The sequence below is a fragment of the Ranitomeya variabilis genome, chromosome 3 (assembly GCF_051348905.1).
Source record: "Ranitomeya variabilis isolate aRanVar5 chromosome 3, aRanVar5.hap1, whole genome shotgun sequence".
Taxonomy (NCBI): domain Eukaryota; kingdom Metazoa; phylum Chordata; class Amphibia; order Anura; family Dendrobatidae; genus Ranitomeya; species Ranitomeya variabilis.
In genome coordinates, this window is record NC_135234.1 from 614,307,584 (window position 1) to 614,323,359 (window position 15,776).

Consider the following 15,776-nt stretch of genomic DNA (forward strand, 5'->3'; position numbering starts at 1 on the left):
AAAACGGTCACGTGTCCGAAAATGTTACCAATAAAAACGTCAACTCGTCCCGCAAAAAACAAGACCTCACATGACTCTGTGGAGCAAATGTGGAAAAATTATAGGTCTCAAAATGTGGAGACGCAAAAACTTTTTTGCTATAAAAAGCGTCGCTGGTTTCACACTTCCGTTTTTGTCTGCAGCGTTTTTTGCACAAAAAAACGCATGCGTTTTTTCCCTATATTTAACATTGAAAACGCATGCGGTTTTTTTGTACGTGTTTGGTCGCGTTTTCAAACGCATGCGGTTTTTTTCTGCATGCGTTCATTTTCAGAAATACAACCTGCAGTATTTTCTTGCGTTTTTAAGCACATGCGTTTGTTTGCGTTAAAAACGCATGCATTTTTATCGAAAAAAACAGAAAACACACTGAAAAGCCACCCACCACCATCAAGGTGATAAAGGGATCCAAACCCTAACCCTAACTCTACCCCTAACCTCACCCCTAACCGTTTAATGAACATTTTCTGACAGTCATAGTGCCACGTATTTCAGTGCCACGTATTTCAGTGCCACGTATTTCAGTGCCACGTATTTCAGTGCCACGTATTTCAGTGCCATGTATTTCAGTGCCACGCATCACGTATTTCAGTGCCACGTGTTTCAGTGCCACGTATTTCAGTGCCACGTATCACGTATTTCAGTGCCACATATTTTAGTACCACGTATTTCAGTTGCACGTATTTCAGTGCCACGTATTTCAGTGCCACGTATTTCAGTGCCACGTATCACGTATTTCAGTGCCACGTGTTTCAGTGCCACGTATTTAAGTGCCACGTATCACATATTTCAGTGCCACGTATTTCAGTGCCACGTATTTCAGTGCCACGTATTTCAGTGCCACGTATTTCAGTGCCACGTATTTCAGTGCCACATATCACATATTTCAGTGCCACTTATTTAAGTGCCACGTATTTCAGTGCCACGTATTTCAGTGCCACGTATTTCAGTGCCACGTATTTCAGTGCCACGTATTTCAGTGCCACGTATTTCAGTGCCACGTGTTTCAGTGCCACGTGTTTAAGTGCCACGTATCACGTATTTCAGTGCCACGTATTTCAGTGCCACGTATTTCAGTGCCACGTATTTCAGTGCCACGTATTTCAGTGCCACGTATTTCAGTGCCACGTATTTCAGTGCCACGTATTTCAGTGCCACGTATTTCAGTCACGTTTAGGGTTAGGGTTAGGGGTAGGGTTAGGGTTAGGGCTAGGGTTGGAGGTAAAGTTAGGGTTGGGGCTAAAGTTAGGGTTGGGGCTAAAGTTAGGGTTTGGATTACATTTACGTTTGGATTAGGGTTGGGATTAGAATTATGGGTGTGTCAGGGCTAGGGGTGTGGTTAGGGTTAGGGGTGTGGTTAGGGTTACCGTTGGGATTAGGGTTAGGGGTGTGTTTGGGTTAGGGTTTCAGGTAGAATTGGGGGGTTTCCACTGTCCAGGCACATCAGGGGCTCTCCAAGCGCGACATGGCGTCCAATCTCAATTCCAGCCAATTCTGCGTTGAAAAAGTAAAACAGTGCTCCTTCCCTTCCGAGCTCTCCCGTGCGCCCAAAAAGGGGTTTACCCCAACATATGTGTTATCAGCGTACTCGGGACAAATTGAACAACTTCTGGGGTCCAAGTTCTCTTGTTATCCTTCGGAAAATAAAAATTTGGGGGGCTAAAAATCATTTTTGTGGGAAAAAAAAGATGTTTTATTTTCACGGCTCTGCATTATAAACTGTAGTGAAACACTTGGGGGTTCAAAGTTCTCACAACACATCTAGATAAGTTCCTTGGGAGGTCTAGTTTCCAATATGGGGTCACTTGTGGGGGGTTTGTACTGTTTGGGTACATCAGGGGCTCTGCAAATGCAACGTGACGCCTGCAGACCAATCCATTTAAGGATGCATTCCAAATGGCGCTCCTTCCCTTCCGAGCTCTGTCATGCACCCAAACAGTGGTTCCCCCCGACATATGGGGTATCAGCGTACTCAGGACAAATTGGACAACAACTTTTGGGGTCTAATTTATCCTGTTACCCTTGTGAAAATACAAAACTGGGGGCTAAAAAATCATTTTTGTGAAAAAAAAAAGAATTTTTATTTTCACGGCTTTGCGCTATAAACTTTAGTGAAACACTTGGGGGTTCAAAGTTCTCAAAACACATCTAGATAAGTTCCTTGGGAGGTCTAGTTTCCAATATGGGGTCACTTGTGGGGGGTTTGTACTGTTTGGGTACATCAGGGGCTCTGCAAATGCAACGTGACGGCTGCTGACCAATCCATTTAAGTCTGCATTCCAAATGGCGCTCCTTCCCTTCCGAGCTCTGTCATGCGCCCAAACAGTGGTTCCCCCCCACATATGGGGTATCAGCGTACTCAGGACAAATTGGAAAACAAATTTTGGGGTCCAATTTATTCTGTTACCCTTGTAAAAATACAAAGCTGGGGGCTAAAAAATCATTTTTGAGAAAAAAAAAAAAATTATTTTCACGGCTCTGCGTTATAATCTGTAGTGAAACACTTGGGGGTTCAAAGCTCTCAAAACACATCTAGATAAGTTCCTTAGGGGGTCTACTTTCCAAAATGGTGTCACTTGTAGGGAGTTTCAATGTTTAGGCACATCAGGGGCTCTCCAAACGCAACATGGCGTCCCATCTCAATTCCAGTCAATTTTGCATTGAAAAGTCAAATGGCGCTCCTTCCCTTCCAAGCTCTGCCATGCGCCCAAACAATGGTTTACACCCACATATGGGGTATCAGCGTACTCAGGACAAATTGCACAACATTTTTTGGGGTCCAATTTCTTCTCTTACCCTTGGGAAAATAAAAAATTGGGGGCGAAAAGATCATTTTTGTGAAAAAATATGATTTTTTATTTTTACGGCTCTGCATTATAAACTTCTGTGAAGCACTTGGTGGGTCAAAGTGCTCACCACACATCTAGATAAGTTCCTTAGGGGGTCTACTTTCCAAAATGGTGTCACTTGTAGGGAGTTTCAATGTTTAGGCACATCAGGGGCTCTCCAAACGCAACATGGCGTCCCATCTCAATTCCAGTCAATTTTGCATTGAAAAGTCAAATGGCGCTCCTTCCCTTCCAAGCTCTGCCATGCGCCCAAACAATGGTTTACACCCACATATGGGGTATCAGCGTACTCAGGACAAATTGCACAACATTTTTTGGGGTCCAATTTCTTCTCTTACCCTTGGGAAAATAAAAAATTGGGGGCGAAAAGATCATTTTTGTGAAAAAATATGATTTTTTATTTTTACGGCTCTGCATTATAAACTTCTGTGAAGCACTTGGTGGGTCAAAGTGCTCACCACACATCTAGATAAGTTCCTTAGGGGGTCTACTTTCCAAAATGGTGTCACTTGTAGGGAGTTTCAATGTTTAGGCACATCAGGGGCTCTCCAAACGCAACATGGCGTCCCATCTCAATTCCAGTCAATTTTGCATTGAAAAGTCAAATGGCGCTCCTTCCCTTCCAAGCTCTGCCATGCGCCTAAACAATGGTTTACACCCACATATGGGGTATCATCGTACTCAGGACAAATTGTACAACAACTTTGGGGGTCCATTTTCTCCTGTTACCCTTGGTAAAATAAAACAAATTGGAGCTGAAATAAATTTTGTGTGAAAAAAAGTTAAATGTTCATTTTTATTTAAACATTCCAAAAATTCCTGTGAAACACCTGAAGGGTTAATAAACTTCTTGAATGTGGTTTTGAGCACCTTGAGGGGTGCAGTTTTTAGAATGGTGTCACACTTGAGTATTTTCTATCATATAGACCCCTCAAAATGACTTCAAATGAGATGTGGTCCCTAAAAAAAAATGGTGTTGTAAAAATGAGAAATTGCTGGTCAACTTTTAACCCTTATAACTCCGTCACAAAAAAAAATTTTGGTTCCAAAATTGTACTGATGTAAAGTAGACATGTGGGAAATGTTACTTATTAAGTATTTTGCGTGACATATGTCTGTGATTTAAGGGCACAAAAATTCAAAGTTGGAAAATTGCAAAATTTTCAAAATTTTCGCCAAATTTCCATTTTTTTCACAAATAAACGCAAGTTATATCGAATAAATTTTACCTTTAACATGAAGTACAATATGTCACGAGAAAACAATGTCAGAATCGCCAAGATCCGTCAAAGCGTTCCAGAGTTATAGCCTCATAAAGGGACAGTGGTCAGAATTGTAAAAATTGGCCCGGTCATTAACGTGCAAACCACCCTTGGGGGTGAAGGGGTTAATGAACATGCTGCGTTTTTTTCCAGTATGCGATTCTGCCACAGAAAAAAAAGCAGCATGTGCACAAAAAATGCGGAATGCATTCTAAAAATAGGACGCTTAATGTATGCGCTTTTTTCACGGTTTTATCGCGTTTTTACAGGCAAAAAAAACTTGAAAATTCCTAAACGTGTGCACACAGCCTAAGCCTTGTGTCCAGAAGTGGCAGAATACAAGAATCTCTACATCTGGGAGAAGCTATTTAGAAGACAACTGCCTTTTGCCTTCTAAATGTGAATCTTATATTTTATGTTCCCAACAAATGCCTTTATAAATGTACCTTAATGTCAAGTGGTTTCTGATAGTTTTGTTTAGAGCACAAAAGTGAGAAACCTTTTATTTTAACTTTTTTTATAAAAACCTTTTATCTTGTTTATTGGGCATGTGACTTGCATACATGTGGCCACATGCTGACTAGACATGCGTGGCCTCCCTCAATGAAAGTGTGTTTAGAGAGGCCAGACACATCTAGTTGGAATGTGGCGGGCAGGGCTGTGGAGTCGGCCCATTTTGATGGACTTGGAGTCAGCGTCATGGAAATTGAGGAGTCGGAGGTTTGGCTTACCAACTCCACAGCCCTAGTGACTGGAGGATGTACACGAGTGTCAGCTCCCAGCATGCAGATCTGTGAGGATTCACAAGTCTCCAGCCACTTAGCGACTGCAGACTTGTACCCCAAAGCAGGGCAAACCCCTTTAAATAGATGTGTGTTCTGCTGATACTATAGAACCAAACCTATCGAAGTCTATGGCCTTGATTCATCAAAACTGTTCATAAAACGCTCTTAAAAACGGAACTTTTCAGCAGTATTGTAACGAGTAACCTACACACAGTGTCAGGTCAACGCCGTTATACTGATTAAAATGATGAAATCAGTCTTGGGGTTGTTTAATATTTATTTTCAGGTTTCAGTTAATGAGATTCTCGTGCTTTGTCTTCATGTGGTGCTCTGCTTACATACTTATCTGTATTGCTTATGTCATGTCTCTGATCCCTTAGTGACCTTCCCTCCCCCCCCCCATTTTACATACCGTAAATGTTATGGTTTGAGAAAAAAAAATTACATTTCATCATGCAGGCGCTGGCGCCTGTGCTGTAGCATGAGTCTCATCTATAATATTTTTTTATTTTTTTTATTTTGTAATATAAAATTGCATAAGAAAAAAAAATAAATTTCTTCCTCAAAATGGCATCGGCCATGCTTACGCAGTAGCATAATTCGGAACGCAATCGATGATATTTGCACAATGCGAGATTAGCACAATTTGTGCTCACTTTTGACATTTTCATGCAAGTTTCACCCAGCTTCTCCAAAATGGAGACACCTGCTTGTCTAATTTGTGACGAGCTGTGGCATACCTTACGCCGCTTTTAAGACACACCTGGATCATTAATAAGCAATGTGGCTCTGACTCCAACATGGCCCCTGACCAGGACTGGTAACGACAAAGCCAATATAAATGAATAAGTGACTATGTATTAACCCCTTAGTGACAGAGCCAATTTGGTACTTAATGAGAGAGGCAATTTTTACAATTCTGACCACTGTCACTTTATGAGGTTATAACTCTGGAACGCTTTAACAGATCCTGCTGATTCTGAGACTGTTTTTTCGTGACATAGTGTACTTCAGGTTAGTGGTAACATTTCTTCGATATTACTGGCGATTATTTATGAAAAAAACGGAACTATGGCGAAAATTGCCATAGTCTACTTTACATCAGCACAATTTTGGAAACAAAATTTTTTTTGTTAGGGAGTTATAAGGGTTAAAAGTTGACCAGCAATTTCTCATTTTTACAATACCATTTTATTTTAGGGACCACATCACATTTTAAGTCATTTTGAGGGGTCTGTATGATAGAAAATAACCAAGTGTGACACCATTCTAAAAACTGCACCCCCTCAAGGTGCTCAAAACCATATTCAAGAAGTTTATTAACCCTTTACGTGCTTCACAGGAACTGAAACAATGTGGAAGGAAAAAAATGAACATTTAACTTTTTTTTGTAAACATTTTACTTCAGAACAATTTTTTTTATTTTCTCAAGTGTAAAAACAGAAATTTAACCATAAATTTTGTTGTGCAATTTCTCCTGAATACGCCGATACCCCATATGTGGGGGTAAACCACTGTTTGGGCGCACCGCAGAGCTTGGAAGAGAAGGAGCACCGTTTTCGAATGCAGACTTTGATAGAATGGTCTGCGGGTGTTATGTTGCGTTTGCAGAGCCCCTGATGTACCTAAACAGTAGAAACCCCCACAAGTGACCCCATTTTGGAAACTAGACCCCCCAAGGGACTTATCTAGATGTGTGGTGAGAACTTTGAATGCCCAAGTGCTTCACAGAAGTTTATAATGCAGAGTCGTGAAAATAAAAAATATTTTTTTTTCCACAAAAAAGATTTTTTTAGCCCCAAGTTTTTATTTTCACAAGGGTAACAGGAGAAATTAGACCCCAAAAGTTGTTGTCCAATTTATCCCGAGTACGCTGATGCCCCATATGTGGGGGTAAACCACTGTTTGGGCGCACGGCAGAGCTCAGAAGGGAGGGAGCACCATTTGACTTTTTGAGAGCAAAATTGGCTGTGGCGTTTAGAGACCCCCTGATGTACCTAAACAGTGGAAACCCCCCCCCAATTCTAACTCCAACCCTAACGCCAACGCACCCCTAACCTTAATCCCAATCCGATCCATAATCCTAATGATAATCACAACCCTAACCCCAAAACAACCATAACCCTAATCAGAACCCTAAATCCAACACACCCCTAATCCTAATCTCAACCCTAACCTCAAACCTAACCCTAATCCCAATACACCCCTAACCCTAATCCCAACCCTAATCTTAACCCTAATCCCAAACCTAACCCTAATCCCAAACGTAACCCTAATGCCAACCCTAATCCAAACCCTAACCCTAATCCCAACTCTAACCCTAACTTTAGCCGCAACCCTCGTCCTAACATTAGCCCCAACCCTAAATTTAGCCCCAACCCTAACCCTAAATTTAGCCCCAACCCTAACCCTAAATTTAGCCCCAACCCTAACCCTAATTTTAGCCCCAACCCTAACCCTAATTTTAGCCCCAACTCCTCTAGCTGCCGGCCAGTCATGGCGGGCGCAATGCGCATGCGCCCACCATTTTCTTACCGGAGGAAGAAGCCGGCGGCCAGGAGAGGACATAGGAGGACCCAGGGACACCGGTAAGTATAACAGGGTCCCCGAATCCCCCTATTTCTCTGTCCTCTGATGTGCAACCAATCAGGTGTGGACTATCAGACACTGTAAAAGATGAGGGCAGGGAAAGCAGTGGCCATTTTAGGCTTTTACAGCCTAGAGCAGCGTTTGTCAACTCCGGTCAACAAGAGCCACAAACAGATCATGTTTTCAGGATTTCCTTTGTATTACACCTGGGAAACCCGGAAACCATGATCTGTTGGAGGCTCTTGAGGACTGAAGTTGGGAACACTGCCTAGGGAGAGGAGGCCTTAATCAGAGTCCAGTGGCTTTTGCAGCGCTGAACATAGAAAATGGGAGTGCTAGTCTGGGAGTAATAATTCATATATTCAGCTAATACAGGGAGATAGAGATCGGAAACACGCAGGAGCTACAATGTTTGTGTGACTGAATTCATTGATCCGTTATATACTCCAACATGGCACCTTATTCAGCCACTTATGAATTTAATTACACAATTTTTTTCATTCTTGAAGTACTAAGATGGAAGTGTCCTGTCAGTCCTACTTTTACTACTGAGGAAAAATACAGAAACCTGAAATCTTGTTTTTTGGGAAGCGAACTTCCCTCAGACTTGGGGGACGGACAAGCCATGAGGGAAATCTTTTACATTTCTTTTGACACAAAATTACATTTTGACTACATTTTGTGCCTGTTTTAGGCTACTGTCACACTAGCGTCGTGCACTGCACGTCGCTATGCGTCGTTTTGTAGAAAAACCGCATCCTGCAAAAGTGCTTGCAGGATGCGTTTCTCCATAGACTTGCATTAGCGACGTAGGGCGACGCATTGCCACACGTCGCAACCGTCGTGCGACGGTTGCGGCGTGTTGCGTCGGACCGTCGCCACCAAAAAACGCTGCATGTAACGTTTTTTGGTGCGTCGTATCCAACTCCGCCCCCTCCTCCCCGCACCTCACAATGGGGCAGCGGATGCGTTGAAAAACAGCATCCGCTGCCCCCGTTGTGCGGCGCTTCCACAGTATGCATCGGTGCGCCGCAACGTCGCATTGCGACGTGCAGTGAAAGTAGCCTTAAATAGTCCAATTTCACACTAGAGCACACTGCACAAATACTGTGCCTGGGGTTGGATGTTGGCTTTGGCTGCTCGCCATCATCCTCCTTTGACCTGCTGTGTCATTCACTTTGTTGGGTGAAATGTTGTGCCCGAGCAGAGAAATCGCGGCTTGTCCCGGCTCAGGTGCCAGAAAGACGTGTGACAACGCATGCATACTTATGCTTTTGGCTCTGCCAGCCGTAGGGCAAAGCATAATGCGCAGGAGTGAGCCGTGATTTATTTGTGCAGGTGAAAGATTTCGCCCAGCAAAAAAAATTTCTCTGCCTTCTCCAATCTATTAGCCTGTGAAAACAGACACCACATGAATAGCATTCAAGTTCTCTCCCATTTTTTCACAGGCCGATAGACTTGCATTGCCAATTTTGATCCACCTACTATATCAATATTTGACATGTCTCTGTGATTTCACGTGGATGACTTGGTCAGAGGAAACAAAATTTATAAAATCGGACATGTAAACAACCCCATAGACAATGGTAGGAAGAAGTACTATAAGTGGGAAAAACGGATAGCACCCGCACATGAAAACTGATATTTGAATGATCCCTAAGGTGGTCTTTGCTTCACAGAGCTTGAAATGTGTTCGATACCGTCATAGGAGACCTGAGAATGTAACGTTCTGGGAAACTATAGGCTTCGCAATAATGAAATCTGCAGCCAGTTTGCTGTTAACCAAATTATGAAAAAAATAAATAAATAAATTAAGCTGTAAAGTTAGAATTTAAAAAGACCTGATCATCTCATGATACCAGTTGTAGTTCAGTAAGACAAGCATCTAACCTTTTTACACATGAGGAGATCTAGACTATGTAATTGATTTTACAGCTTTCCTATTTTGCTTCTTTATCTTAATTTGGTGTCAAAAAGGATTTTATTAAAGGTCACCACTCACCATTGTGCTCTAAACAAAGCTAGCAGAAGCCACTTGAAGTTACGGTACATTTATAGAGGCATTTGTTGGGACGTGAAGCTTCACATTTATAAGACAAGAGACAATTGCCTTCTGAACAGCTTCTAGGGCTTCTCACTCCTTGAATCTGGAGATTCTTGTCGCCCACCAGTTCTAGACACAGGACTTGGTGAAAATATATACACCCACAGACTGAGCAATAAGCTTTAGCCTTTAATTCTCCCATGTGTCAGTAATCCTATTGCACTTCTACAGTAAACCGCACATCATAAATCTATAAGTTAATTACTTACACAGTATTTTAAATATTGCAGCAAAATGGGGAGTGGAAAAAAAATGTCATCCGTCTTAGCTTGGTTTTAAAGGAAGAAATGATTTGCATTGGTGCTTTGCTGAAAAGGTATTGGCGCTCAAATAAACAGACACACTAAATATGAGAAACAGACTGGGTGCACAGAAACTCTCCAAAAGTGTAATTACATCTACCCAAGAAGGGTAGATAATAGTGATGAGCGAACGTCCTCTGATAAGGTCTTAACCAGCACGCTTGTGTGCTCAGTGACTTTGGCGTACTCAAAAAATGTTTGCGCCCCTGCGGCTACATATCTTGCAGCTGTTCGAAAGAGACAACGCAGGGATTGTCGACCAAAAAGGAAGCCCCTGGATATTTTGCGGCTGTTGAACAGGTGTGAGACATTTAGGCGCGGGTACTCGAACATATTTTTGAGCACGGCGAAGTCACTTGGTTAGCACCCGAGCATGCTCATAAAACACCTTATCCGAGCACGTTCCCTCGTCACTAGTAGATAAGTTATGCCCATAGAGGACATTTTGATTGTGATTATACCTGCGGAGGAGAGGTATAATCACATGCAGCATACCTTGGCTATAATAACTGTTGGCCAAGGGGGTCACAGAAATAGGACCTGCAACAATCAGCTGAATGGTAGGCTAAGATATAGCTCACCCTGTGCAGATATGCAACAGTACACCACCTACTTACAGAAAATTATTGAATTAAATATTGGTATCATGATTGTACCTTAATGTGTTGCGAAATGTGTTCCTCATACTTTTCCTGGTTCTTAAAGCCTCGATCGCAGGTGTCACAGTAATGCGCGTATACAGGTTCTTTTCTCCTCTTCTTCTTCTAAGAAATTCAGAAAATATCAACCATCTAGCTTAACTAATTAACCATTATCTATGCATAGAGAAATTTAAAGTTAAAAGAATATTTGGCTCTATGAAAACTGGAAAGGGTTTTTCTTCGTGTGACAGGACAGCAAAGCAGGTAAGTGATTACACTGTCTAATTCTCAGTATACAGACTTAAATAAATTAGTAACCACTGAGCCGGCATTTAACTTTTTTCTGCTGGAACAGGGCTAATTGTTAGACATCGAATACCTCGTACATTTTACTGAAGATGTTGAGCAAATGAAGTGATCTACATGGATGGGGGTGCAATAAATATTACTCCTTATTACTGAAGCCTGATACGGTAACAATATAATAGATGGAGAGGATGTGACCATCACTGAAGACCTTATTTGTAGTTTGACTTTTTGCTTCCCCCCCACATTATAGATGGATGCACCAGCATGGCTAAGAAGAAAGATCTTCAGGAATGATTTACAGTAGTCTCTACTTCCAGATCTGGTCCGACAAAGATCAGCAGGGACCCACTGGAAGAACAGAGGAGGTGTATTCTGAATTTGAAGATTGCTGCACTATGGGTGTGTCGATACGTAAACAGCCATTAGTGCATAAAATAGGTAACACTATCCTTTGGTCCCAGAGCTCAACTGTAATGGACTAAATTTTAACATAAATCAGGGGACCCCCAACCTGATGGTTGGGAGCCACATGTGGAGGGTGGGGTCCATGATGTGTGGCTCGTTACTGTCTGGTGCATTAGTACCGGGTCTAGTGAACAGTTTTGAAAAGCAGGTCTCCAGATGATGACTTCTTTGAGTAGACCCCACAGAAAAGTAGATTTGGATGCCAACATAGTGGGCGTAGGAAGGAAGAGAAATTGAGCATGGTAAGCAGGAGACAGGATGATATCGCCCATCAGAAGAGCACTTGAGGCTGGATGTGACAGTGTGGTGGGAGTGCTTGACGCAGGAACCCTCAGGTACAGGTACAGACTGGGACTAAAATTCAGCCCTGGCATTTGCAATCACACAGGCCCATGTTGTCCTGTTTCCAAGCACCAGATGGGATATAATACTAACATTATCGTGGATGGAGGAAAGCAAGATTTACTACAAGACCAATATTTCTAATGAAACTGTGGCCTGCAGGGGTAAGTGACGGAGTCAGCGACTTTGTGCTCCATCACAACACTTAACAGTATGGGGGTCTTAAGAACACTGACTCTGCTAACAACGTAGCAGACAAGGCAGCCCATGACCAGACAGGCCCTTTTGGCATTTGCCAGAATTGCCCAATGGCCAGTCCGGCCCTGCTCAGATATAAGTAGACCGCCAAAAGGTCTCAGTGTGGTTTTGGTGAAGCTCTGATTACATACCATAAATGGGGGCTTCGAGTGTCCCTACTGTGTGATAGGAGCTATATATCACTCGTTAGGGGGCTCTGGATATGGCTCGCGACCACCTCTCAGCTGTCTGTGGCCCTGAAGGTAGAAGGGGTTGAGGACCACTTATATGTAGTTTTAGCTGAGCTCTTGATATCAAAACATAAACCTTTATTTTCTCCTAGTGTGCACAACGCAAGACGACTATGAAAAAAAAAGTTATAACGGAAGTGTTGCAATCTTAATTAATGATATTAAAATAACATGCTGGCACACAAGGGTTATACAGTATACTACACCTTGTCTCCTCTGTTCCCATGGCAACCATTTCCATCCTGCACATGCTGACTCTGGCCATAATGCCAAGGCGCCCCTGAAATTGGAAGTAAGAATGGTATTATGTAATATTAGATGTCCGACGGCAACAATACAGTCATCACCGGCGCCGCGCTCCAGTCTCCATAGTAACAAAAACCTTTCCTCATTGCAAAAGGAAGCCTGGAATTAAGTGTTATGAGCGACATGACCTTTCTCATTAGACTCATTCAGATATTTTAACGCCATTGTAATCCAGGATTGTCGCAGATACTACCCAAAGGTTATCAGCACAACAGCAAGCGTCGTGTAATAGAGTATATTCCAACCTATACCAATACACACGTACGGTATAGCATTAGAAATGAGCAGAGAGGCATGTGGAGCATCGGCGATCACCTATCGGGGATACATAACGCACCACTAATCATCCTGCACCTAGAGCGCCATCACAAGCACAAACAAAACTCATCTTATTGTTTTGGAGGAAATGTTTTAGGATTGAAGACAAGGAATACGTACTAATTTATGTTCTAATCTTACTAAGCCAATGGGCTTAGAAACTTCCCATTGATTTTTAGGCTCTGAGGACACTTGTAAAGGTACCGTCACACTAAACGATATCGCTAGCGATCCGTGACGTTGCAGCGTCCTGGATAGCGATATCGTTGAGCTTGACACGCAGCAGCGATCAGGATCCTGCTGTGATATCGCTGGTCGTTGATTAAAGTTCAGAACTTTATTTGGTCGTCAGATCGCCGTGTATCGTTGTGTTTGACAGCAAAAGCAACGATACCAGCGATGTTTTACAATGGTAACCAGGGTAAATATCGGGTTACTAAGCGCAGGGCCGCGCTTAGTAACCCGATGTTTACCCTGGTTACCAGTGTAAAATGTAAAAAAACAAACAATACATACTCACCTTCGCGTCCCCCGGCGTCCGCTTCCTGCACTGACTGAGCGCCGGCCGTAAAGTGAAAGCACAGCACAGCGGTGACGTCACCGCTCTGCTGTTAGGGCCGGCGCTCACAGTCAGTGCAGGAAGCGGACGCCGGGGGACGCAAATATAAGTATGTAGTGTTTTTTTTTTTTTTTTTTACATTTTACACTGGTAACCAGGGTAAACATCGGGTTACTAAGCGCGGCCCTGCGCTTAGCAACCCGATGTTTACCCTGGTTACCTGGGGACCTCGGCATCGTTGGTCGCTGGATAGCTGTCTGTGTGACAGCTCTCCAGCGACCAAACAGCGACGCTGCAGCGATCGGCATCGTTGTCTGTATCGCTGCAGCGTCGCTTAGTGTGAAGGTACCTTAACATAATACCCCCAAGCAATTTGTCAAGCAGACATCCGTGGTTACAACCAGAAGCCACAGAGAAGCCTTTTGTACTTTCCACTGCTGTCTGTGGGGGGAAAAAAGATCTAACTGCCCCCATACAATATTGGCCAACTGCCCCCGTACAATATTCTGCCCATCTAGTATCAGGATGGAGCTCAGACCATGGAGGTACAGACGTGAGACAGAGCTTCTTGAGCAGCCTCCATTGTTCTCATCTGTAGTTCCAGCAGCCTTACAGTAATAGTCACATATGATTGGTGCAGTTATAGTAACTTATCACACACCAGGTCTCTCTGCTCTGCAGTAACAGGACTATATTTTATACACAATTGGGCAATTTGTCTCAACAATTCAGGCCCCTCTACACAAACTGATGGCGTTGCAGTAACCCCAAGACTATGGCCACACATTGTTTTGCCTATGGCTAAGTTCACACTAGGCATTTTTTTATGCCTTTTTATTCTAATTTTCAGCAGCATTTTACAGTATGAGCAAAGCCTATAATATTTCAGAAATCTCATGCACATATTTGTTTTTTGTCATCAGTATTTTGTGCTTTGCATGTTTTTTGGACATACTGAAAGAAGTGACATGCACTGTTTTTTTACCCATTGAAAGCAATGGATGTTAAAAAAAAATGCTGACAAAAAGAAAAAAGAGCAAGCACAGCAGTATATGACAGCCATTTATTATTTTGTGGGTTTTCCAGGTTAAGGCCCCGGCACACATAGCGATTTACCAACGATCACGACCAGCGATACGACCTGGCCGTGATCGTTGGTAAGTCGCTGTGTGGTCGCTGGGGAGCTGTCACACAGACAGCTCTCTCCAGCGACCAACGATCAGGGGAACGACTTCGGCATCGTTGAAACTGTCTTCAACGATGCCGAAGTCCCCCTGCAGCACCCAGGTAACCAGGGTAAACATCGGGTTACTAAGCGCAGGGCCGCGCTTAGTAACCCGATATTTACCCTGGTTACCAAAAAAAACAAACCGTACATACTCACCATCTGATGTCCGTCAGGTCCCTTGCCGTCTGCTTCCTGCTCTGACTGAGTGCCGCCGTACAGTGAGAGCACAGCACAGCAGTGACGTCACCGCTGTGCTGTACTTTCACTTTCACTTTGCGGCGCTCAGTCAGAGCAGGAAGCAGACGGCAAGGGACCTGACAGACATCAGATGGTGAGTATGTACTGTTTGTTTTTTTTGGTAACCAGGGTAAACATCAGGTTACTAAGCGCGGCCCTGCGCTTAGTAACCCGATGTTTACCCTGGTTACCAGTGAAGACATCGCTGGATCGGTGTCACACACACCGATTCAGCGATGTCAGCGGGACCTCAACGACCAAAAAAAGGTCCAGGCCATTCCGACACGACCAGCGATCTCACAGCAGGGGCCTGATCGCTGGTACGTGTCACACATAGCGAGATCGCTACTGAGGTCGCTGTTGCGTCACGAAACTTGTGACTTAGCAGCGATCTCGCTATGTGAGACTGGGCCTTTACAATCTTGTCTTGCTCACCTGGGATGCCAGATTGGATTAGTACTTTACATTAAATTAGTGATGCGTAGAAAGTAAACACTGACCAACAAAGGTGAAATTAAACAATGCCTGTGTCTGGCTGAAGGCTGAGATAGCACAATGGGTGCGCGACTCAATGGCAGACCAAAGTGTGAAAGCTAAACAGTGTCCTACAAACTCCATGCACTGCCAGGGTCTGAGGCACATTATTCCAGACCAATTCACCTCCCCCAGCTGAAATATTTGTATGGGTATTTTTTCAAGAACATGTCTTGTATTGATGACCTGTGTACATGATTCTGGGGTGGAAGCAAAGCTGAACTTTGAGATATTGAAAAATGCACCAAAACATGCGTTATTGACACCACTTCTTTTTGGTCAAGAGTGCAGGGTTTGCTACAGAAAAAAAATGCAGCAAGAACACAAAGTGTAAACTTAGCCTAAAAACGTAGCATGAGCAGAATGCCAGTACCCCAGAATCATGGCCCTGTACGACACAAGGGGCTGAGCATCTACAT

At 43.4% G+C, this 15,776-nt stretch overlaps 1 protein-coding gene across 2 annotated transcripts in view; it reads right to left on the minus strand.

Moving 5' to 3' along the window:
• NUFIP1 (nuclear FMR1 interacting protein 1) overlaps window positions 1-15,776 on the minus strand; it is a 72,081-nt gene that overhangs the window by 54,945 nt on the left and 1,360 nt on the right. The window contains exons 2-3 of one of the 2 annotated variants that reach the window (XM_077297358.1): window positions 12,382-12,455; window positions 10,587-10,691 (exon numbers count right to left, since the gene is read on the minus strand). In XM_077297358.1, coding sequence (XP_077153473.1) covers window positions 10,587-10,691; window positions 12,382-12,455 — 179 coding nt within the window. Of the gene's footprint in view, window positions 1-10,586; window positions 10,695-12,381; window positions 12,456-15,776 lie in introns of both variants that reach the window. The other variant, XM_077297357.1, reaches the window with a different exon arrangement.